General features: G+C 42.3%; 1 protein-coding gene across 3 annotated transcripts in view; it reads right to left on the reverse strand.

The window, feature by feature from the left end:
- NSF (N-ethylmaleimide sensitive factor, vesicle fusing ATPase) overlaps positions 1-24626 on the reverse strand; it is an 87801-nt gene that overhangs the window by 6949 nt on the left and 56226 nt on the right. For all 3 annotated transcript variants that reach the window (XM_075171164.1, XM_075171165.1, XM_075171166.1), the window contains 7 exons: positions 16697-16792; positions 15903-16059; positions 14630-14763; positions 13326-13392; positions 13052-13131; positions 4389-4523; positions 3454-3567 (listed from right to left, as the gene is read on the reverse strand). In XM_075171164.1, coding sequence (XP_075027265.1) covers positions 3454-3567; positions 4389-4523; positions 13052-13131; positions 13326-13392; positions 14630-14763; positions 15903-16059; positions 16697-16792 — 783 coding nt within the window. The remainder of the gene's footprint in view (positions 1-3453; positions 3568-4388; positions 4524-13051; positions 13132-13325; positions 13393-14629; positions 14764-15902; positions 16060-16696; positions 16793-24626) is intronic.

The following is a 24626-nucleotide window of genomic DNA, read 5'->3' on the forward strand; positions in this document are numbered from 1 at the left end:
CAAATAAATCTCTTATTTTCATTGCTAGAAAATTTGTACTGAAATTCAAACTTGCCAATGCCAGTGTTCTGTTTCCCAAATCAAAGATGCTGCCTCCCCACCCCTTCTCACTCAGACGTAAGGAAGTGGCCATAGTAAGACACTTCGTCCATAATCTGTACTGACACAGTTTCTACAGACTCTCTGGGAAGAACAGCATCTATCTGCAGACGCAACATCTTGTCCAAAAGACTAAAGCAGGAAGCTGAAAGGCAACAAAGAGGCAAACTTGATCAAATAGCTTATTAAAAAAACACAGACACAAAACCAGAAGGAGCCATGGAAGGAGCAGAAGATGGTGTCAATGGAGTGCAAAGAGGAAGCAGGTTCAGGACTCTTGAACAGACCCTCTAGTGCCCTGTGAAAGGAGAAACGCTGCTGTCAAACCGGATGAAAGATTTTTTAGAAGAACAGCGCAGAGACTGACTCTGTGACACAGCTCAGACAGGTGGCAAGAAAATGGCTGCTCCTTTCTAGGTAATGCAGCATCCCCAGGACGTGCCTGGGAGCCCTTAGGAAAAAAGTCAATTGAAGAGACTTCATTAATCCTCGGTCCAGAGAAGAGGAGATACGCCACCAAGATGTGCATGCCCTTGGTAGTACAGTACTCACATAAACCTGTCATACAATCCAAACTCTTAGTATGTCCAGATAGGGCATTTAGTTTAAAATAATATAGGTAATATTATATGATGACCTTTCAAAATAAGTTCCCATGTAAGTTAAAATACATTACAGACAAACAGCTTAGATTAACTTAAGTTTTATTTAAGCTAAACAGAAGTTTCCAAATCAGGAAATACTGGAGGTGCAAAAAGGGACTTTCTGGAAAGCTGCCTGGCTCATTCGGGTTCGTACTCCAAGAAGGAGAGAGACCTGGGTTTTCGGAGTGTGGCCAGCAAGGTCCAAGAGCAACAAGACAGGCAGGCAAAGCAAGCAGAAGGAACCAGCCCCCCAGCTATGGAAAAAGAAGGTTCGTGTATCCAGCAGCACCCCAGGGTAGAGTCGCAGCATCAGGGCAGGGTGAAGCTAGCGTGGCACCTGATAGCACTGTGAGGTGGCCATGTACTGCGGCCAAGGATACTTCAAAACGAAACTTTTCTGGATTCACGTGGCAAATCATGAGTATCCATTCATCAAAGACTTCTTTTGAACAAGAACATAACATCATTCCAGGACGCTCAGTGTACACAAGAGGACCAAAGTATGTGACACTAAATACGAGTAGTTTGGCATGAAAGAAGGCCAGGAATAGCAATAAACATAGTTTGAGGGAAATTAAGCTGCCAAAAAGTGTGGGTTTTCAAGGCTCGTAAACAAGGTAACAAAGCAACCCAAGATACCGAGCATTGCAGTGGTTCACGGTACTCCAAGAAAGGATTTTGATATTGAGAGACTGGTTCAGCAAGACTTTAGTCTGAAACAAACTGAAAGTCATTTGAACAGCTTAAGAATACCCACATATAGCATATATTGGGTTTTCTAGTCTAATAAAACAAAAAACACAGTTAGATACAGTGACTGCAGAGAAAGAAACTAGGTGCATATTTTTTGCAAAGAATTCATTCACCGTGGGATCTAATCGGCTGAATTTTGAGAAATTTCATCCATCACTTGGAATTTTTAAGGGATTTCAGATTCAAATCTCTTTCTAAAAAGCTGTGGTCCAGCTCAGTGAAAAAAGGAACTCGTCTTGGACTTCTCATTTGGTGAAATTCTGCTCTCCTGTAAAAGCTGGCCAGATTAGATATCCTTGTGATCTTTCAATGCATTCAGATACAAGTGTTCTCCTATTTAGCAAGAGCCTGTATTGCTTTTCTGTATTTATAGCAGTTCAGCAGATGCAGTCATGTAAACACTTCAGACCTTTTGGAACAGATCTTCTTCATATTTAGCTTCCATATGCTATTACCTATGCTATTACACAATTACCTGAATTCAGTGCAATAACATAAGTCACCTTGCTACCAACCATCCACGTACAGTAGCAAAGGTGGATTATCAATCATCTATATCGGCATTAGCAGCCCTTCAATTTTACACTTGTTCAGTTTGTCAGAAATGGCACAGAGTCAGAGTTCTGCCTGTCTTCTCCCAGCCTGATTGGCCACGGACTCACCTACAAAACAGTGGTCTGGTTAAAAAAAAAAATGCACAAGACCAGTTTACCTGTCTGCACAGTCTAGGGCAGCGTGAAGACTCGCTATCTACAGCATCATAGGTGTGCAGCCACGGGGGCCATGCTGTGAATAAGGCCGGGGTAAGCATTTCCACCCGCGCTCCAGATTCAGAACGGCCCATAATTTACGTAACCTTCACCTTGAGTTTTGTAAAGAACCAACACTTAAGGTCAAAGCAGCAAAAGAAAACGTCCTGTGTCAGAAGAAGGAATCCATTGTCAAGGCTAAGTGAAATGGACTGCAACAGAGCCAGGCAGTCCCTGAAGGCCTGCACCCCTTAAATACATTTAATACTTGTGAGCAATGACTTACTGACTTGCCTGTAGGTATGGAATTAAAAGCCAAGGAAGAAGAGGAAAAAGTAATCTAGATAAATGACTTTATTCCCTGAGGTGACATCCAGTCAGAGCATATCCTTAGTGCTGTGCAAGTTTTAACAGAATTGTGAATAGTGAACAGAGGGATACATGACTTATAGGCTGCTAAACTACATGCCTCTTAGCTTATGCTCAGCCTCTCCTAGGAAGATCTAAGGACAGTTCACTCAGCTGCACTAAATCCATTTGATGTGAAAAGAGAGTGTGTGCAAGGGGGGAGGACTCAGAAGGGCGCTGAAATGTCAGCCGCGGAGGATTAGGGCTGCATGCTACACCCTCTCATTTTTAGCATGCATATACTGTCGAGCACAAGCTTGATGACTGGCTTGCAGGCACAGATGATGGGTGCGGGGGAGGGTTAAGAGCTACATATTTCTACCCTCTGCAATTATTTTCTTTAAAGTGCTGAAAGTGGAAAATAAAGAGAAGAGCAGCTGAACAGCCTGACAGATTTATCTTCTTCAGGGAAAGAGCACATACACCTGCACAGGCACCCTTTTCTTTAACACACACACAAAAAAAATCCTAAGTGATTGCTATCTGCAATCTTAACATGCTGGGTGTAGAGAAGAAATTTCATGAAAGGTAAGTTAATCCCATCCCTCTAGTTGCCAGATGCTCTTCTCTGAAGTGCAGCTCTAAACAGCCTATAGGCACTGTGGTTTTTAAAGATCTCTCTGCGGACCGAGACCTGGTGACTTCTTTGTTCAAAAATTTCTTCCCATTGTAGCTCTTTTCTCAATTAAACTGATTCAAAGGTTCCCACCACACAGCCAGAGACAGAGTCTGCAGAGAAGTGGGAACCTCTGAGACTGCTCTGTTTACCCCAGTCCTTCCTGGACCAGAAACATTCTTACTTGTAATGACATTTCTATCAGCATCAGCAGCTTCTTGATACCAATCCAGACAGGCTTCCCTTTGACATTCTGTGCAATAGTGCTGCGTTCCTTGTCTTTGAAGTTGCCCAGGAGCTGGAGGGGGAAAAAAAATTAAAAAAAAAAATCAACAACAGGAGATTGTCAGTGGGAATAACGCTACTTAACTCAGGAAAAAGGGAATGAGAAGCTAGAAAGCATTTTCTAGCTTAGAAGAAAAATCTGTTGCGATATATCTAGACAAGACAAAACACTTAAATTCTTTTATTCCATAAGTAATTCTTTTCGTATCATCTCTAATCAAACAGTTAGTGATTCTTTTTTATGATCCATTCTAGGTTTTCTCCAGAATAGAGTCTAGAAGGAACACAGTGGCTCATGCCACAGTAAGTTTTCAAAACTGCTGCAAGAGCATCTGTGTCTTTCAGGCTTTGGTGATATTATCATTGTGACAATTTTGCAAGTTTGCACAAAAGATTCGCCTGTTGTTTATTTTAACAGCCTTCAATATTCACTACAATTTCCACTATGGCATAGAATAAGAAGCCATTAAGGGCATGAATTTATAAAGAACCTATAATCTCTTCAGCACCAAATATCTTCATTTGATGTTGTTCCAATTCATGACAGCCCGGCACCCTCCAGGCACATTCAGTTTAAGTGTCCTAGTTATATTCATTACCCACTTCCATGCCCTCGGAATCTTTCAATCCACTCCACAAACTTTTTCCCTACACCTATCGTTCTCTCATTTTGCCTTAATTTATTGTTTGAAAAAGTAATTCAGAGAAGCCTTGGAACTGTTATGTTATGACATAATGCTCAGTGGGACAGTGTACCCAAATGCAGAGCTACTGCAAAATCACCCATTTCCAGCAAATTTTGAGCTTATTTGTCATCCTTGAATTTTTTCTCACCTCCAAAGCCTCCATCAGCTGCTCCCCTGTTGCAATGTTGGGCACGTGAATCGTAGTGCTGAAAGCATTCAGCATTTCCATTTCCTGCAGGACATCTTTGCGACTGGTGGTTCCAATGATTAGAAGCTTGCGACCCTGTCCACACAATGGAATAAGTGTCAAGAAAGGAAAAACTAAAGAGGAACCACCCTTGGGAAGCTTCAGCTAACTACAAATGAAAAATGGCCGTGTAAAAATACCACTTAAAATAAAATTAATAGTATTAAATCTCGCAGTAATTGAAGTAGTCAACATCAACCATACAAGACTAGGATCAGATTCTAGACACCAACAGGGTCCAAAAATTATGGTACGGAGAAGACCCACCCATACTCACAGCTTTCCTATCTCACCTTTCTTTCTAAATTAATCATCATAAATAGCTGAATCCTCATCAAATTTAAAAGCATGAGCAAACCCCCACTCCCAAAAGCTGAATTACAGATGAATTCTCAGGGGAACAGCCTGCCTTTAGAAATCCTGTGGGTACAGTGAATTCTCTGCCACTGTACAGACTGTTCCAATGGTTTTACAGCTCACACTTTAAAAGCAGAGGTTGCCGTAAGTTTGTAAGACTTCCCATTGCCAGTGTGGTCGTATAAAAGGACAGTACCACATCTGGCAGCCTCTGAGTTCAAACCGACAGTGCACACACCAATTCCAAGTTGGCCTGAGCAATAACAGGGTTCATAAATAATAGAGCAATGAATGGAAAACATCAACTGCCAATAAAAATCAACTTTGGTTAGTTCATCTTGCAAATGCCATTTCAATGCTGTTTGAATTCACCACGCAGCGTTCACTGATAACTGTTGGCTGTTGGGATTACCAGCTGTGATCAGTCCCTTTTCCAACCCAGCACACAAGGACCTGGCCAAGTATCCTCCTCATCTGCTGTACAGAAGTGTAGCTGACGCTCAGAGACAGAGAGTAAAGGTCTGTATTTCAACTTCATGACACAAAACACTGTTCATCATTATAAAAAAAACAAACCAAACAAAAACTTAAAAACTATCCCCACAGAGCAGCCAGAATTAATTTCGTGTTTTGCACTCCTTTGACAAAGGATGAAAACCTATTTAAACTTAACACATCTTCGATAAAGATGATACATCTTCGTAGCATTTGTGTATTTTTCCCCAAGTGCCATTGTATTCACTGACTTTTTGTGTTTGAACAGATTACACTCCTGCTTTGGGTGATGGACAATGAGAAAGCACCAGAACTGGTAACGAACTCAAGTACTGACGCTTCAAGTTTGTTTTTAGCCTAAGACAGCACCAGGAAGTAACGCCTGGCAGGTTGAAACCAGAGCGTGCCCCAGGTCACGAGCTTCACACAACGGCTTTGTCAGGGAAACACTGTGCTAACACTTCTGGGTATTAATCACGGCCTACGTCGCAGGAGGCACCACGCTCCCCAGCTCAGTCACCTCGTTAGCGGGGGAAATCCTCAGAAACCTACTGGGCAATTTAATGGGGAAAAGTGGCCAATTCCTGAACTGACGACAGAAATACCAGGTTTAAAACTGCAGTGGGAGTAGGGAATGCTTTATTACTAGACAAAACTCGCCTGCTGGTGGCACACAGCAAGCAGAAAAAGGTCTGAGTGTCTAAAAATGTCTGTAAGTAGCCTTGAGAAGGGCATACAATGTCTGCAGAAAGCATAAACACAACTGTCCTGTAGGCTGCTGCTTCCACTACGTTCTGCATGTCCACGGCTTTACAATTGCATGTTATTTGTTTCCCTTTTTATGGTCATTGTGTAGCAAGGCCAAGAAAATATTTTATCATTTTACAAGTTTAAGCCAAGTCTGAGCAATTCAGTAAGATCTTGCATGCAAAGATGAAAAAACAATGCACTCAGTGGAGAGTAAATGAATGGCATTTGATCCTCGCTCCTACAAGGAGCATAAGTTGAGGAATTCAGAAAGTCCCATCGGGTGCTCATTTTCAGCTAAAGCACTTAATAGATCAAGAAAAATGAATGATGCTCAGCCATCAAAAAGCTTTTTACCTATATGAAGACAACATCTCAGTGGCTCTCATCTTTGGAAGGGGCTGGTAAAACAGTTTAAACACAGGCTTGGAAGCTGTGTGAAATGAGTGCCCCAACAACACTTCAACCATAACCTGCTCGTGAACCAGAGAAGTGTGGTACAAACACCTCTGACATTCGCTCTGAAGTTCCCATCCAAGGACAAGGTTAAAAGGTGCCTTCAACTTGCAAAGGTATACTTGGGATAACAGCACGTGTGACAACAGAACTGATGCATGTTTAAAATCTTCCCAACGCAAAGACAGGGATTATCAGCAGATCTGATGGAGAAAATTTCACCTCAATTCTGATTTACTTTGCTTTCATGGTTGCTCTGTATTTCCTCAACACACTGCCCTCAGTGAGTTTTGTTCAATTCATAAATAATGCTGATATATCTGATATTACGTATGCTGTAACTCAGTAAAAAGTGTAAGCCCTGTAAGAAGAATTTCTGCGGTCTGATTCAAAAAATTGTAACAAGTCATATGCATGCTGTTAGGCACCTTCAAACAGTTTTCTCATTATACAGGTAAGGTATTAGAGTACAAAGGAAGCCAAAGACAGACTCCTGAACAGAACCGAGACCTCCAAAACATGCACCAACCCCCTCTTACAAGCACAAATCCATGCCACGCTATACCACCAAGACCAATCCGCTTAACAAGCTATAGCAATTCTTTTAAAAAAATTGTTTATTACTGTATGTAACTCTCAAAATCCAGAATACCTTGGGTAAGGGATTGTGTTAATAACGGTTTCCCATGAACGATGAGCACTCTAGGGGGAAAAAACCACTCAACTGCAGCCAGCAAGGCAGTATCTGTTCCCAAAGTATAGCTAACAGCATGTGTACAGCGCCTGGCACAGCAGATGAGACATCAATCGAGGGAATAACAACTTGCAGACTCACTGCTCGAAGGATGCTACCTGAGCAACTTCTACACTAATGAAGCCCATGCTCGATTGCAATAAAAAAAATGGAGTCTAGTTTGGGGTTTCATCAGAGACTAAAAGGTCTCACCAAGAAAGGATGTAAGCAGCACAGAAACGTAATTAGTGAGGTGAGTTTACCTCCTGTAATTTCAGGTGTCCACGTATGGTCTCACTCTCTGCATTTCCTTCTCAGTTAATGGAGCCCAGATGACATGCACCTCCTCCCAGAAAAGCTGCCTACACTCTGGACTCATACAGCAAACTATTTTCTAAACAACTAGTTCAGTCGTAGAAAACCAAACCGCTGACAGCCACATTTAGTCAGATGAATCCCAAACTTGCTGTAAATCAGGCCAGTGGACAATTACTACACACACAAAAATGACTCTAAATGACTTATTACCATTTCGGAAAGCCACTGGAATCGGTCATTGTGGCAAGTTCTGTGAAAACACCAGCTCAATGCTAAACCTTACTCAAAATGCAAACACTCAGACATTTTTAGAACGGGAAAAGAGTAAAACAAAAGTCATTATTCTACCGTATGAATCCGGGGTGCTCTTTAAGACACTATGCAATCCTAGCCATTTCAAATACAATTTCAAATACATCACCGAGTTGGAGGAATCAGAGGCAATGGGGATGGTCAGAAATATGGAATAACTTCCCTGAATAGACTCTTGATAAATTGATGAGGTGTAAACAGAGTGGTCTATAAAATCATAGACAGTGTAGAGGAGATGAGGGGGAAAACTGCTGTTTCTCAAAATAAAAACTAGGGAGCACGACATGAAATTATCAAGCATCAGTTTTAAATCGAACAAAAGGAGGTTTACTTTCACCACACAGTTCAGTTGAACTCAAGCAAACACAACACTAAGAATGGCAAAAGCTTAACAAGGTTCAAAAGCAACAGGACAAGTTAATAGAGGTCAGATCCACCAGCAATTTTTTATTAGATATCTCTGTTAGGATCCATGCTTAGGATCCTGATGACCAAATGGTTGAAAACTCCTCAGAACAGATGGCTACTCTGCAAAACTGTGCTTAAAATTTTTTAACAGCTCCACCCAAAACATACTGATTTTTTCCCTGCTTTCTTCAAAAGAAGCTATGCGCTTCAACTTGCTACCTTTAAACTGGACCCACTGGAAAACCAGTTACCGTAAAACAAGCATAATCTCTGCTGTATCAATTACTAAAAGAAAATGAAGTGTCAGGAGTCCCTTGTACTTTTCAAAGTTTCAGGCAACTTGCTCAGCAAACAAGTGGAAAACCTGCAAGTCAGAAATGTTTTGCCCCAGGCATTACCACAAAAGCACGAAAAGCCATCAAGCCAAATTGAAAAAGCTGCCCTCATCCAGCTACTCTGGTGATATCCTCTGGTGACAACACACCACAGATTTATTCTTGTTATTGTGAGATGAACTGCTGAAGTGCCTCCATTTTCAGAAATATTCACATTTTTGATCCTTAATTTCTACAGCAGCAAAGACAACGTGCCACGTGTTCAGCCCATAGAAGATCAGGATTCAAGCTGAACTTCCAAAAATCAGGCATAACAAGAGAGTAACTACCAAGTAAGGAAAAACTTGGCTTTTCAACAGCTTGAGATCGTTTGGTGTCAGCTCATCACCAGGGCAGTTCTAGGCCTAGCCCTTCCAATCAACAGAGATTAGATACAGCCACGTCACTTAAGTCTGGATTCATCCTGCTCATTTTTAGGCAATAAAAGTGCCCCAGTTCGGAGCCCGAGATCCCTCCATACTGATGGGGGGATACCCAGTAGAGAGGTGTGTGCCTTGCCCTGCTGCCTTCTAGAAGTGGGATAAACCCAGATTTCACCTCTCTACTACAGGGATTTTATCTGAATAAAGGATATAATCATGCAGAGAACTATGGGACTCAAAAATGAAAAGAGGAGGTAGTTTTAAACGACTACATTTTCAAGAATTATGAGATTGATTCGTCTAACACAGTATTCCCTTCCTAATGGGCACCATATTATTGCATTGACTACCAAAGACAAATTAGAACGTGAAGGAATTACATAGACTCTGCTACAAGCAAATGGAGTCTCAACATGTGAGTTGAGTCTCAAATTACAGAATTTCAGCAAATCTAGCCAGCCCTAGGCAAGGGGAGTTGAGGGGAACTTGAACTATGCTATAACCAAGTATTGGTGGATCCTGAAGTGCCTCTCTTGGTCACCCACCAGACGTTCGCTCAACTTTCGACCCTTGTATATTTGTATGCATGTGTTTTGGGGTATCAACAATTCTTCACACGTAATGGGAGAAAACACAATTCCCCAGGTTTACAAGTATAAAGGTAACATCACTGTTGATTGGAGTTGCTTCCAATTCACACCAAGTGACATGGAATCAGGAATGCATCTAGGATTATATCACACAAGGAGATTATTCCCCCTTTTCCCCCGTCAACTTTTATAAATCGGCAAAAGCCTCCAGTGTCCTGGAGGGGAAAGGGGCTGGGGGCCTCTGGGAGCAGTGGAAGGGTATCCACAAGAGCGGTGGAGAGCATCGCGCTAAGCCAGACATTTCATAACACTGCACAAATTGTACGTCCAGCTTAGCGCGGGGATGCTGCAATGGTCTTTCACCCTTTGAGCCAATTGTTAGCTTTTCACAGGAACCAGCAGGGAAGCACATGTGAAACCTCTGTGGGGCTGGTGAGTGTCTCCATGCCTTGTGTGACTCTGCATGTAGATGAAGCAGCTTCGGCTTTCGGAGCTGCTGCTGCTTAGTTCTCAGAGAAGTCCTTTTCTGCCGCTTGGCTCCCTGCTGCGACAGTCCTTTTCAGTCTTTCTATCCCCCCCCAGTCTCTTCTCCTGCACAACACAGCAAAACTTGATTGAAATAAAGACCCAAGAGAACATGGTTTATTTTCTTCTCTTCAATCCACTTTAGAAAAGCTTTTTAATTGGTTTAAAAAAAGATGCTGAACAAAATGCAGCGTTTTTCAGTCTTCTTGAACTAGTAGTAATAGATACCACTATTTAAGCACTGCTGAGTGGAACTAGCAAACATGAGCTGTGACCAGGAATTTAAAGCAAACTCAGAGGTGTTTCTAGTTTCTTTAAAGTCTAACGTGTTTACTCTCAAAGCTTCTGCAAAAGTACAAACAAGCCAGAAAGCCCAGAAAACCAGAAGCTTCAAGTATTTGCCCTTCCCACACCACGTTAAAATAATATAGCCTCAATAGGAAGAGGGGAGTCTGGGAGGGAGCTTTCATAAACCAATTCAACACAGACATATACCTCAACGCATAATTAATAGGATTTCATCCCAGAAATGCTCCTCTTACACACGTAGCCTACAGTAATTGTAGGAAGCTGCCTGCACATTAAGTATACTCTCTGCAAGTGATGTGACAACACCGTGTGAATACATAATCTGGGCAACAAAGATGGGAGCAGCAGAGCTGCGCTGCTGAAACGCACCCTCCGCTTCCCACCCACTCCTTGCTCACGGTTTCAACTGCTTCGTTGTTCCCGTTTCTAAGCTTTTCACATCAACTCCATATTTCGGGCCCCTCTGACAAGTGAAACAGTGAAGAGCCTGATGGCGATGGAGAACAGGTATTGTCTCCCCAGCATCTTGCCAACGATTTCTCTCAGCACAGGACACGCCATTTTTACGAGGAATGAACCTAAACCATGATCCCAATCCCACAGAAATTCGTGTTGGTTTGACCTCATGGAGCAGGTTAGTACCACTGATGCTACTCATGTACATTTAAAGCACGTATCTGCAACTCAAATTACAACAAAACCCCTGAAACCAGCCATTACTTCCAAATAAATTGCTCCCCAAGGGAGCTAGTCATCTCAGAGGGAACTTGGACGGGCATTGATTAACCGGCAGTATTATTTCCCTCGTGGTTTCTCACTTGAGCTTAAAAGCCCCAAGAGTCTCCATGCCCAAATTCAATCTTTTTCACAGTAAACATTCACAGCAGAAAAGGCCTTTTCCTGCATGACTCTACCTTATACACTGTTGTTTTTTTAATGAAAAAAAAATCCCCACATGCCATGACTATCACAGGGAGCTCATGAGAAATAAACAAGCTAGGAAGAACCTTGTCATCAGAACTGCCAAACTAGGTCAGCCCAAAGTGTCCATCTAACCCAACGTCCTAATTTCCACAGTAGCCAATAGTGGACACTTTAGGAAAAAAAAAGAAAAAAAACCCCACATCATCAATCAAACAGTGACATTTCCTCAGAAAACACTCTCTCTACCCTCCAACAATTTATGGCTTAAGTCACCGTAATATTGGCTGTCAACCCAAAGTCTTCCAGCCTCAAGGGCATTTCAAACATTGCAAAGTACAAATCTCTAGCAACATGCATAAACTTGGCAAATATCTGAGAGCTTCAAGCCCTGCATCCTGCTTTCAGGGAGACTCGGGTGCCAACAAAAGTGCATCTACGCAGCAAAATACAGAGGATGCAATGATAAAATGGACAACTTAATACTTTAAGTTCCTTTGACAACTGAACCAAATCAAGTTCTATTTCCCCCTATTGATTTATAGGAACAATCATTTCCTGGTCCTGTGGAAATACCTAGCAATAGGTCAATGATTACACGAGATTATGATGACGAAAAATGGTTGTGCTGTTGCATACAGGCAGCCTTTCTGTTCCAACGTATGTGATAACAGAATCCAAGTTTCATGTTAGAGACGTCACATGGCATAGAAAGCTCACTGGGAAAAATCTTTGTTCTCCCAGGTTGACAGTCACAAGGGGAACTTCAGGGCCTGTGGCATTACAATTGGGTTCAAAGTTTATATTTGAAAGGTCTTTTCACCAAACTCTCTAATGAAAACAATACTCACGCATATGTTACTGTTTCCAGGATATTAAAAATGACAAAAAAATTGAGTTCATCCAGGCTGTGCTTCTCTGCTTTTTCCTGACACCAACTTTCAAGGTTTTCCTGTTAGTACGTTATTTATGCATGCAGATGCTTTCACACACACAGCAGAATTCCAGCGAACGACAGGAAAAATGGCAAACAAAAAAGAAGAGTCCCTGCCCGCTTCTCTCATTCAGTGCAAGCTTCATAAACGTTATCGCTTGTGATGTTCTTAAATCTCATCAAGCCAGAAAGTGCAAATAGGATCAGCATGACATGTAAGATCTTAAGCTTTCCTCACTCATTGTAATTAACACCTGATAATTTCAAATTAAGAACAAATTAAAACCCTGACATGCACAATCATACATTACTTAGAAATTGATTTTTAAATAAGGAGGGAGCATGTGGTTGAGCCAGGGATTGATTTGGACTAAACAGTTCCTTAGTTAATCAGAAAGCAGACAGTTTGCATGTTTAAGTTTTACATGGTGAAGGTTAAACTTGTTTCCTTAGTCAGTATTTCTAGGGCTAACTGCAGAAGATTTAGCCTTAAGTAATTAGATAATTAAAGTTGAATCCTTTGTGGTTATCCTAGAAATGTCTAACTGAATGAACAGCAGCAGGCTAGGATTAACTTGACTGAACCAGAGACAATAGCACTAATACCACTGGCAGCACAGCAGCTATCAGCAAGACACAAAGCTCTCCACTGTCAAAATTATTATAGGAATAGGGCATCTCGCCCCTCGATTACTTTTTTACCTGAGGGGGGGCCTTCTTTAGCAGTACAAGAAGGGCTTGCAACACCAGATTAGAGAACCGTGGTCCAATTGGGACATAATCTGAAATGAAAAATGCATTTTAATGCCCACTAAGCAGATGCGCATTTAAGCCACTACACTGTATCAAAAACAGTTCAAGGTTCGCGAAGTAAATGGTTCCACATCATTTCCAGTTTGCAATATTTCAATATTGCAAATATTTCAATATTTTTGCACAGCAGACAACATAGCTTTTTTTCATCGTCCTAACTCACCTAGAAGTCTCTCAATGTCATCCACAACAACACAGCTGAGTTGGGACTTGTATGCATCATCAAAGATCTATAAAACAGCAAAATGACTCATTATTAAATCTCAGCAGCAAAACTACAATAATCATGATAGGACCTGTTGACGTGTTTTTAGCTAAACACAGCAGTATTTAGAGGAATAAACAGAGAATGAAAAAGATAAGTACCAAGAGACTAGACTCTACCTGCATTTAATAAAACACTGCCATCTCAACAAATTCAGAGCTCAGTTTTGTTCATTTACCCCATAAACTTTGCAAAAAAACAGCTGCCCTGTGTTTAATTGTAAGCAATGGACAAAGTAGAGCATCATTCCTCTGTTTTTTGGAGCTGGGGCAATACTGATAATATAACAATACACACACAAATCCCCCACAATTGTAGTCCAGTTATGAAGGTGTTCTACCCAGGCTGGATACTGGTTACTTTTCATAACAGCATCCTGCAGGGAGAACAGACCTACTCAGGTACGGATCGAGCCTCCACATCACCCTTTATAGAGCAGCAAACCAGCGTCCTGCAAAGCTTTGGATTTAAGCAGTAAGTAGCACTAAGGACACCAGTGGTACTGCAGGCCTACCACTGCCATACGCCAATTCAAGTGAAGTCCAAAAGGCTCCTTTTTGAACCTAAATTACAAACTGGGCTTCCAGCTATGAGCACGTTGCTTCTTTTAGAAACTATGCAATCCTGCAACAAACTGATCTTAGAGTAACATTTCACTTACGTGCTTCATTCGGTACCATTCAGCTAGAAGAGTAAGTGCTGGCTTGCTTCAGTGAATGAAATCTCCTTCCTTCCACCCGGCTACTTGAAATTATTTAAGATGTTTCCATTCCCAAATTGCTTCCTTTCCCCCTGCTGCCCAACTTGTTAAAACTTTTGTTTAACTAAACATTACCACCTCAAAACTGTTCCTAGTCTCATTCAGGCAGGATCTGTTCTTTCCAAGTGCAACCCTAAGCCCTTCCTGCCGTCATCTTTGCAGACAGAGCTCCAGACTTGCTCATCGCAGATCAGGTGTTTTGTTCCACTGTTAGTCGTGATTACATATCAGACCCAATTGGGACAAAGCCTTGAAATTTTCCCTGAGTCATTTAGTGTCAGTGCTACAAAAACATTCATTCAACTTTATAAATAAATATACGCACAGAAATTTAGGCCCTACAGAGAGCAGAAAACACAATCACAAGGTAATTCACTTTTCCATCCACTAGAGAACGTGGAATCGGATTGTAATCAAGCAAAAGAGTAGGACGCGCAAGTACCTTCTTCATAGCTTGGCACTTGGCCGTTTCAGAAAATCCGATCATCTTATCAGGAGAACAGATCTTGATAAAGGGAAAGTTGGATTCTTCTGCTATTTTTGCTGCTAAAGCAGTCTTCCCACTGTGGGGGGGACCTGAAACAAAGGACAAACATAATGAAAAAACAAGGCAGAAAACAGCTCTGGTAAGCCTCAGCATGGATGAGATTTGAAGCACGTTTATAATCTCATTCAGAGGTATCTGCATTTTGAAATGACCTTTTCTTCCACTTGCAGAAGGAACACACTACTCCTAGTGCAATCCAATCCACCAGATGAAGGAAATTAATGCACCTATTCGAGCACTTGCAGACTGATCTGCCATGAAACCAACACAAAAGACAAAAGAGGACGTTACACATTTTGTAGGACTGGCCACTGCACCAAAATTAGCATGTCTTTGTATTTTAGAGAAACTTCTTGAACTACGTTTATGCCCCTCCTAAATATGATTTTTGCAGGTACTGTGGTAAACAAGTCAACAGCACGAATGCCAGGTTTGTTATTTTCCTAAATTCACAGCAGAATAATTCAAACGGAGATCAAAGACACATCTTAATCTATACACCCAACAGAAATTTGGAGTGCAAGAAGGTATTGCATACAAGCAATATGTTGACCAGAAGCACACAGAATTATTTAGGGGATCTATTCAAGGTAAATTTCAAAGCTACAGACCGCTAAGCAAACGGTAATCCACGTTTTTTGACTTCAGGAAAAGAAGGAGGGCAGCGCTAAATAACAAATTCTACTCCAGTATCTGTAACGTAGATATTGGAACTGGTTTCCTAGACTCTTCATGGTCAGTAACAGTCTAGATAGAGGGCAATCCACCTCTGTCTAACAGCAGACACCTAAATGCAGCCAGATGAACTGTTGTTTGAACTCAGCTAATTACACATTGATGAGCTCTCCAGTGACTTCAAAGAAAATTTAGACAATTAACTCAGCTAGAGATGTTTGCACTGTAAAACGTCCACGTTTAGGTTATTAACTGGGTACATTCACGTCTCCGTTGTTCCAAGAACAAGATTTCTTTCAGGCTGAGAAGCCAGTTTTAATATCTAAAGCAATTTCACCCAAGTAAACTGAAAGAGACCAATTCTATTTTTCCTCCCATCTGTTTCTTTTACGTACAGTTGCAGGATATAACATATGACTATTTGGGCAACTGATAGGAATAGTTTACAGAAGTTGCTTGGTTTTTTGTATATAGAGATTTTTCTTAGATTTACCTTCTAAAAGAACGCTAACCAAAGGAGTGCGGTCACTGTTCTTAGTTTGTTGAACAAGCAGCTCCCCATCATCCAATACCCTCGTTACTGGATCACCCCACTTAATAATACCATTCATGATGTAGCTTGCATAGTCTTCCTGGTTGGTTCCAAACGCCTGTATTAAGAGAAGAAAAAATTTTACCGAGAAATTTTGCATCACATCAGAAAAAACATGAAACTATTAAACATCACCAAAGCGACCAGGATCAAGACTCTGGAAGATGCCTAAGTGAGATAGTCAGGACTGGAAGACCCATTGGTGAGACACAACATTTAAATTCAAAGGACTAAACAGTATTGGAGACCATGCACATTTAGAAACACCTTTTCGTATACACTGAAAACAAATCCTAATCAGTGCAAGTTGCCAATGGGCTCTGAACCCATGCCATTTAAAGACAATTCTCAAAAATGAGGTTTAAAACTCCTACTACAGTCCTTATTAAAGCCGTCATCTACTAACTGAAGTAGCCTAAAAAGGAGATCGTACATATGACAAGAGGAAGAAATTCCAAGTTGTTCTCTTTATTTGTTCTATTCCTTTTTATGATTCTTGCATGCAACAAAAGGTACAAAACAGAGCCTTAGCACTGCAGGCAGAAAGAGGCTCCCTGCTTTCATTCCTGCAACACAGGACATGGGATGTCAGCCCACGGCACACCATTGCATGTCTCATCCCAGAAGGAAGTTGCTACCTCACGTCATTAACTGTACTGGGTGACTATTACAGGAGTTACGTAGTGCCTACTTACTGGTTTGATATCATTCTCCAAAGATGCAAAGAAGTCTCCTCTTGTCACACGCAAGCTCTCTGCCTTCTCCATATCCACTTCCACTTTGTTGCTGGCCTAATAAAGGCAATAAAAGACACTGAAGTACAGATCCATGGATCCAACCCTGTAGTTAGTCTGCATTAATAAGAAAAATGCTTCTTAACAGGACATTTGTTGGACATATGCTGGATACCACTGGAGCAATCATCATCTTCACAGAGCCAGATCCATATGCCGGCCCCACGAAGTCATTAAGTAACAGTTGTTCCACTCCGCTGGGTGAAAAGCTGAAGTGAAGACTATGGCCATGACCCCACATTTCAGAGAAGCCACCCCAGCTAAGAAAGGATGGAAGCTCTGTACCATCCTTGTTGCTGCTGTGCTACCTTGACTACATAAACCAAGTGGCAGTGAGGCTCAGACCGGTGCCCACTATGGGACTGATTTCACCCAAGTCTAAATTTCTAAAAGTTATTGGAGTCATGTAGGTTCCCTTTAGAGTAGGGAACTACTCTTTCCATCTAGAGGCTGTAGAAAAAATTCTTCATTATGCTGTCTGGGTGCTGGATGGGAAGAGGATGAAGCCTCCTTTATTGTGTGACTTTTTTCAGAAAGACAAATTAAAGTTTGGTTTAACCCAACTCTGAATCTACCCATACCATCTTTGGCAACTAAGCCAAAAATAAGAATTATTCACACACCTCTATTTCAAGAGGTTTTAGTTTTCTATTCAAAGCATGCACTTTCCTCTCCATACAAGAAAATCTTTAAGGGGACTGGTAAATATTAGATTTCTTTCTGCTTTGTCTTTATTTGCTTCAGTTCAACCAAAGCCATAAATCTTTCCCAGGTAGCGCTATCAGTATCACTTGAATAAATAAACTGCAGTTAGCTCAGCTTATATTGCACTCCTTTCTAAATGAAAAGCATCACCTTTTTCCCTTCTGCCAATCCCGAACTGTCCAGCAACATTTAAAAGCTAATGACTGGAAGCAAATACAGAGTAGAGACAGCACTACTGCAATCTTCTCTATTAAATCATTTCTCGATCACAACCAGAGGTACCGCTAGGAGGTGGCCCAAAGCTGCTCACACTGGAGCCGAAGAGGTTTTTAATTCTTGAAAACAACTTGAGAGTAGCCTTTAAAGCTAGAGACTTTATTCAATGTCTGTAGACTTTAAAGACAGCTGTAGATGTATTACTGAGTATGGCTGCGGCTCCGCAATATGGAGCGGCTCCATTTGCGAGGATTATGTGTAGATCTGCAAGCATATTGATTGCCTTGGGCAGCAATCAGGAATTAAATGGATTTGAAACAACTTTTCCACTCAATGGCATACAAACACTGGCTATTACACACTAATCCTATGGGTGCAGTCTGCTGAGGATCCCGAGTGGAGTTAGAGATATCAGAAAAAGGATTAGTCACAAGAGGGGGCAGAAGTTGACCTGTGAAAAGCAATTCGTCTAACTGTTAAGTGGTAAGGCAGAAACCTATTTTTGAGTAGTGTAGAGATGAGGCAAAAGGTCTTCACTCTTTTTTCTGAATTTCCCAATTGTACCACAACAAATTTCTACAGATTCCAAAACAAGTATAATTTTCCCGAGTTTTACACCACCACCTTCTCCCACCTGAGAGTATAATGGTCCTACATGATCTGATAGCTCAGGAGGTAAAAGTTTGGGATTTCAAGGAGTTTCTTGGAAGGTATAGCAACCTCTATCACCTTTGCCCTAAGACCACGGTGATGGACAAGTCAAATAACTTTGACCCTCAAAGACATGACTCAGAGACATTCTCTTCTGGCTAGGATGATCTACAAGAACAAGGAGTAGTGCACTTGAGCATGGGAAGGAGAAAATCATAATAAAAATAATCACATTATGCTTGTCTTGTAGAGTAGCAAATGCAGCCTCTAAACAACAATCTCAGGAACCCAGACAGGCCAGTAACACTGCCAAACAAGTAATTATAACCAGAGAATGACTGAAATGATAGAGTCCCTTCTCACAAAAAAACACCCACCAAGCAGAAATACAGGATGCCAAATATAACAAGCTAGTGGATCTTCAGGACAGGTTGATCACTCTTCTACTTTGCAGAGGGAAGTGAAGGTACTTGAAACACTATTAATATATTCCTGAAGTTGTTTGTACACTTAAAAACAGGGGGGGCTCTTTCTTTCCTAGTCTTTAATGAGTCATATGTTTTAATTTTTAACACACAGCTTTGAGAGGTTTTCAGAAGAGTTTAAATGATTCAGAAGAATAATGCCCCTTGATTTTCAATTTGTGCTCTTGCTTCTCGTAGGTGCTTCTGAAAACTAGGTCAGGCCTATGATGTATATTTTAATTTTTGCAGTACTCGTAGGAGAGAATAGAATACCTTAGTGCATTATTTGGCTGAAGACATCTTCAGAATAAATAATAAGATTATCCAAAAATACTACGTCAAAGTGTTTGAAAAGAAAAACAAAGCGTGGCCGCTTCACATTTGGAAGATACGTACATATATTATTAAGATGTCAATCACATACCAACCTAAAGGAGGGGACTGCTCTTTTACATTTATGCATTGCCATTTTCTCTTCTCCCACTGTGACATTTTGGCACAACAGGGAATATATAAAAACATTAATGGTTCCCAAACTCACCCAAAATTCAAGCATTGAAAAAATATCAACTATAAGCAAAATTAATTATTTAAGGAAAATGTTTTGCTTCTGAAGGGATGAAAATACCTCCAGAGGTGCTGATTTTTTTTTTTTTGAGACAGAAAACAAGAAAATGAGAAACTGTTGATGTTTTTGGTTTTTTGCTATAGGAAACAATAACTTTTCAAGTATGATGGCTATACAAGAAAAATTAGCAAAAAGAACCATTTTTCCTTTAGAAAGAGTGCTCCCAAGAGACACAAACGTCTAAGCAACCAAATGATTTCTCTCACTTAAATTAAAGCATGATTTGCTTTCCTCATATTCGAGGCTGAACAGACTTTTTACTTAAAAATATACCAGTGCTGTAGAACTGATGCCAAAAGCTCTTCTCTGCAGTAATTCACACCAATTCTCGGCCACTAGAGCAAGGGGCTGCGTCCTTCAGCCTCCTTCCTCACGAACTAATCATCTCGTATTTCAACACCATCGAATACTGTGTTTTGCATCTGGATTAATATAACCTGACATTTCATGGTCCTTAACTCCTTTCTAGTTAAAGATACACTGACCTCCCATAATCAGCAAACGTTGGGAAAGCAAGGCACTGTTCCTCCAGAATGGAGGGAGCCGAGAACATTACAAGTCTCTGCATACTGAGACGATCATTAAGCGAGTTCCTTATTTGAAATGGAAGACATTACACAAGCCTCTTCTGAATTCAACCAAGATTTTACCATCAGTGACATCTTGGAGCAAAAGATACCAGCTTAAATACTTCTTCACACAGTGCACATCTCCTTTTCTTTGCTTTGAGCGTGGCCCTGCTTGTATCGTTTGCTGTTCTCTGAGTTCTTGTATTAGGAAAGAGTAAACAATCATTCCCCATTCACTGATTCCCATCCACTCATGATTTCACATACTTTTCACAACACTTCACCATATTTTTTTCAGGCTGAGAAATCCTAGTCTAACCATTCTTCCAATGAAAACCCTCCTATACCTCTGACCTTCCCTACTGCCTTTCCATATCCTAGTTCTACCATAACCTTTTCAAGGCGAGTGTCCCAGGACTGCACACATTCAAATATACCAGGGATTTTATCCATGACATAATCACACCCTCACTTTTGCTCTGTATACTTCTCTTAGTAAATATTAATGTTGCATTTGCTTTTTTCACTGATAAGGACCGGGCTGATATTTCAAGATCATTATAACTCCAAGAACTTTGACCCCAAGTAATGCTCAGGTCAGTCCCTATCACTGCCTATGCCTTTTTGAATTTTCTCTCCCCAGTGTACACTTAAATTCATTGACTACATCTTGTTCACTTGCATTACTTCAAATGTCTTCTGCAGTTTTCCATAGGTGGCCTTCATCTTTATGACCACAAACAGCTATGAGCTTGTAACCTCGCTTTCCCCCCGTTTTTACAGATCATTTATGAATACATTGAGCTGCACAGGCTCCAGCAGAGATCCCTCCCATACAACTGGCTGTTCTCACTTCACCTCTTGTCTCCTGGGCCCAATCCATAAACTGAGCTCAAGATTTTCCTTTCAGTTTTTATCAAAATACGTTGACAAACAATCACCTTCTGTTCCCACTGAGCTATGCAAGAGCCTCTTGGAGGTCAGGAAATGAGAGAGGTAATTCAGAACCATGTAAAAACACAGTGAGAAGGTGGTGTCCATACGAATTCCATCTCCTAAGGTATTGTCCTGGTTTCGGCTGGGATAGAGTTAAATTTCTTCCTAGTGTGAGAAGAATGTTGATAACACACTGATGTTTTCAGTTGTTCCTAAGTACCCTGCTAGTCAAGGACTTCTCAGCTTTCCATGCTCTGCCAAGTGCATAAGAGGCTGGGAAGGAGCACAGCCGGGACAGCTGGCCAACGGGGTATTCCATACCATGTGACGTCATGCTCAGTATATGAATGATAGGCATGTTCCAGGAAGTAGCGACTGCTAATTAGTTATCGGTCAGTGCGGGTGGTGAGCAATTGCATTGTGCATCACTCATTTTGTATATTCTATTGTTGTTGTTATTATTATTATTGTTTTTCCCTTCCTTTTCTGTTCTATTAAACTGTCTTTATCTCAACCCACGAGTTTTCTCACTCTCACCCTTCCAATTGGGGGATGGGGGGAGTGAGCGAGCGGCTGTGTGGTGTTTGGCTGCCTGCCGCGTTAAACCACGACAGTCCCTTTTGGTGCCCAATGTGGGGCTCGAAGGGTTGAGATAATGACACATCTGACCCGAGAGGGTTAAAACAAATTGTGATAAGCATTCATTATATCAGTTTAGTAGTCGCTGGTCACAATGTTGGTTTATTTGCTCTCAGAGTTGTCGGATCTGTACTAGAAGTTTTGGTATGTAGCACCTTACTGGTTGTTTGTCGGTATTTATGTGGGGTTTGTCATCTCTGGGAGATGGATTAAGGTTATCATTTTGCTACACGGTGTAACACTGGCTTATGGCATGATAAAAGTATCGGTCATGAGATTGTACTTAGCACTGCCGTCATTCCTGTGCTTCGGGAGCTATTTCTCGGAAACTATTAGTAATTACACTTTTTACCTCTTCTCCTCAGAGAGCTAGTTTATGGAGGAGACAGCTTCCTTCACCTTCCCCTTCTCCTCCAGGCTGATTACAACAGCTCTTGAGGATTCTGAATATCCTTGGGATGTTCAAACCAGCATGTTCCTATTGCTATGTCTCCTGAATGTGTTTCAGGCCTTGTTTAAGGTTAAACAACTATTTAAGAATACCACCCAGAGGTCTGCCCCAAGGCTGGACAGTTATGAGTGGCAGGGTGTGTGGGATAGTATGGGCAAGTGCCTAGGACAAGTGCCTAGGACAGTGCCTCCAGTGTTTTGGAACTTCACCCCTGAACAAGTGCAGAATCCTGGAAAACTAGTAAAATATTTGGAGAAAGCGTGCTGTCACCCTGGCAATTCCAGAGAGACACAAATCACTGCAGTGTGCTGGGGCCTGGCCCATGCCTACCGAGCCCTGTTCAATGCTATTCAGAACCCTCAAGGGAAGACAAGGTCTCCAGATCTGATGACAAACTGACAGGCACTGCGGCTACCCCAACCCCCGGGACAGACCCTGCGGCTGAACCAGAGGACCAACCCATGCTGGTATCCGTCGCCCCTACACATAAAGGGAAATATTGGAAGCGAAAGTTAGGTCGTTCAGAAAGGGATGATGGAAAAGCAGGGCCATCACGAGGAGGGGAGGAGGAAGAGGAAGAAGTCAAAAATGAGACGGAAACCACCCGATCGCTATCCCTGAGTGAGTTGCGAGATATGCGGAAAGATTTGTCGTCGTCCAGGCGAGCACGTTATTGCTTGGCTGCTCCGATGCTGGGATAATGGGGCCAGTAGCCTGGAATTAGAGGGGAAGGAAGCCAAACAGCTGGGATCCCTCGCTAGGGAAGGGGGCATTGACAAAGCGATTGGAAAAGGGGCACAAGCCCTCAGCCTCCGGAGGTGACTCCTGTCAGGCGTGAAGGAAAGGTATCCCTTCAAGGAAGATGTTCTATATCGCCCAGGCAAATGGACCACCATGGAGAGAGGTATCCAGTACCTGAGAGAACTAGGCGTGCTGGAGGTGGTTTATAGTGACCTGGACAACGAGCAAGCGCCCAAAGATCCAGATGACGTCCAGTGCACGCGACCCATGTGGTGGAACTTGGTACGGAGCGCACCAGCATCGTATGCCAGTTCGTTGGCAGTACTGTGCTGGAAAGAGGAAGAAGCACCAATGGTGGATGACGTGGTTGGCAGACTCCGGGAATACGAAGAAACTGTCTCTTCCTCCCTTGTCTCGGCTGTGGAGAAACTGTCCCGGGAGATCCAGCAACTTGAAGAGGGTATGTCCTACTCTCCACCTGTATGGACCAGCATCTCAGTCATTAGGAGTCAGCATTTTTCTGCTCAGGAGAGAGGATATAGAAGGTACACACCACGGGGCACCCTGTGGTTTTACCTGCGTGACCACGGAGAGGACATGAGGCAGTGGGATGGAAAACCTACCTTGACCCTAGAGGCACGGGTACGTGAGTTGCAAGGAAAAACAATCACATAAGGGGGTTCTCCCAGGAAAATTGCTGCTCCAGTTTTCAGGAAAAACCTGTCTCATGACAGTCCAGTTTCCAGTGAACAGTTCCCCAGACAGAGTAGAAGGGCTGATCTTACTTTGGATTGTAATGAAGAAATTCTTGACTCGCATTTGCAAGAAGTGAGAAACAGATACTATGACCAGAACCAGAGGGGCCCTGCCTCCAGCCAGGTGGAGGAAAGGGACAACCGGGTGTACTGGACTGTGTGGATTCGATGGCCTGGCACATCAGACCCACAGGACTACTGTGGCTTGAACAAAGTTACACCACCGTTGAGTGCTGCCGTGCCGGACACGCTAGAACTCCAATACGAACTGGAGTCAAAGGCAGCCAAGTGGTACGCCACAATTGACATCACTAATGCGTTCCTCTCAATCCCTTTGGCAGTAGAGTGCAGGCCACAGTTTGCTTTCACTTGGAGGGGCGTCCAGTACACCTGGAACCGACTGCCCCAGGGGTGGAAACACAGCCCTACCATTTGCCATGGACTGATCCACACCGCACTGGAACAGGGTGAGGCTCCAGAACACCTGCAATACATTGATGACATCATCGTGTGGGGCAGCACAGCAGAAGTTGTTTTCAAGAAAGGGAAGAGAATAGTCCAAATCCTTCTGAAGGCCGGTTTTGCCATAAAACAAAGTAAGGTCAAGGGACCTGCACAGGATACCCAGATGTTAGGAATAAAATGGCAGGATGGATCGTCAGATCCCAACGGATGTGATCAATAAAATAACAACTATGTCTCCATCAGCTAGCAAAAAGGAAACACAAGCTTTCTTAGGCATTATGGGCTTTTGGAGAATTCATATTCCAAATTACAGTCAGATCGTAAGCCCTCTCTATCACGTGACCAGGAAGAAGAACGACTTCAAATGGGGCCCTGAGCAACGACAAGCCTTTGAGCAAATTAAACAGGAGATAGTTCATGCAGTAGCCCTTGGGCCAGTCCGGGCAGGACAAGATGTGAAGAATGTGCTCTACACCGCAGCCGGGGAGAATGGTCCTACCTGGAGCCTCTGGCAGAAAGCACCAGGGGAGACTCGGGGTCGACCCTTAGGGTTCTGGAGTCGGGGATACAGAGGATCCGAGGCCCGCTACACTCCAACTGAGAAGGAGATA

Source organism: Calonectris borealis, chromosome 22 (assembly GCF_964195595.1).
Source record: "Calonectris borealis chromosome 22, bCalBor7.hap1.2, whole genome shotgun sequence".
NCBI classification, from domain to species: domain Eukaryota; kingdom Metazoa; phylum Chordata; class Aves; order Procellariiformes; family Procellariidae; genus Calonectris; species Calonectris borealis.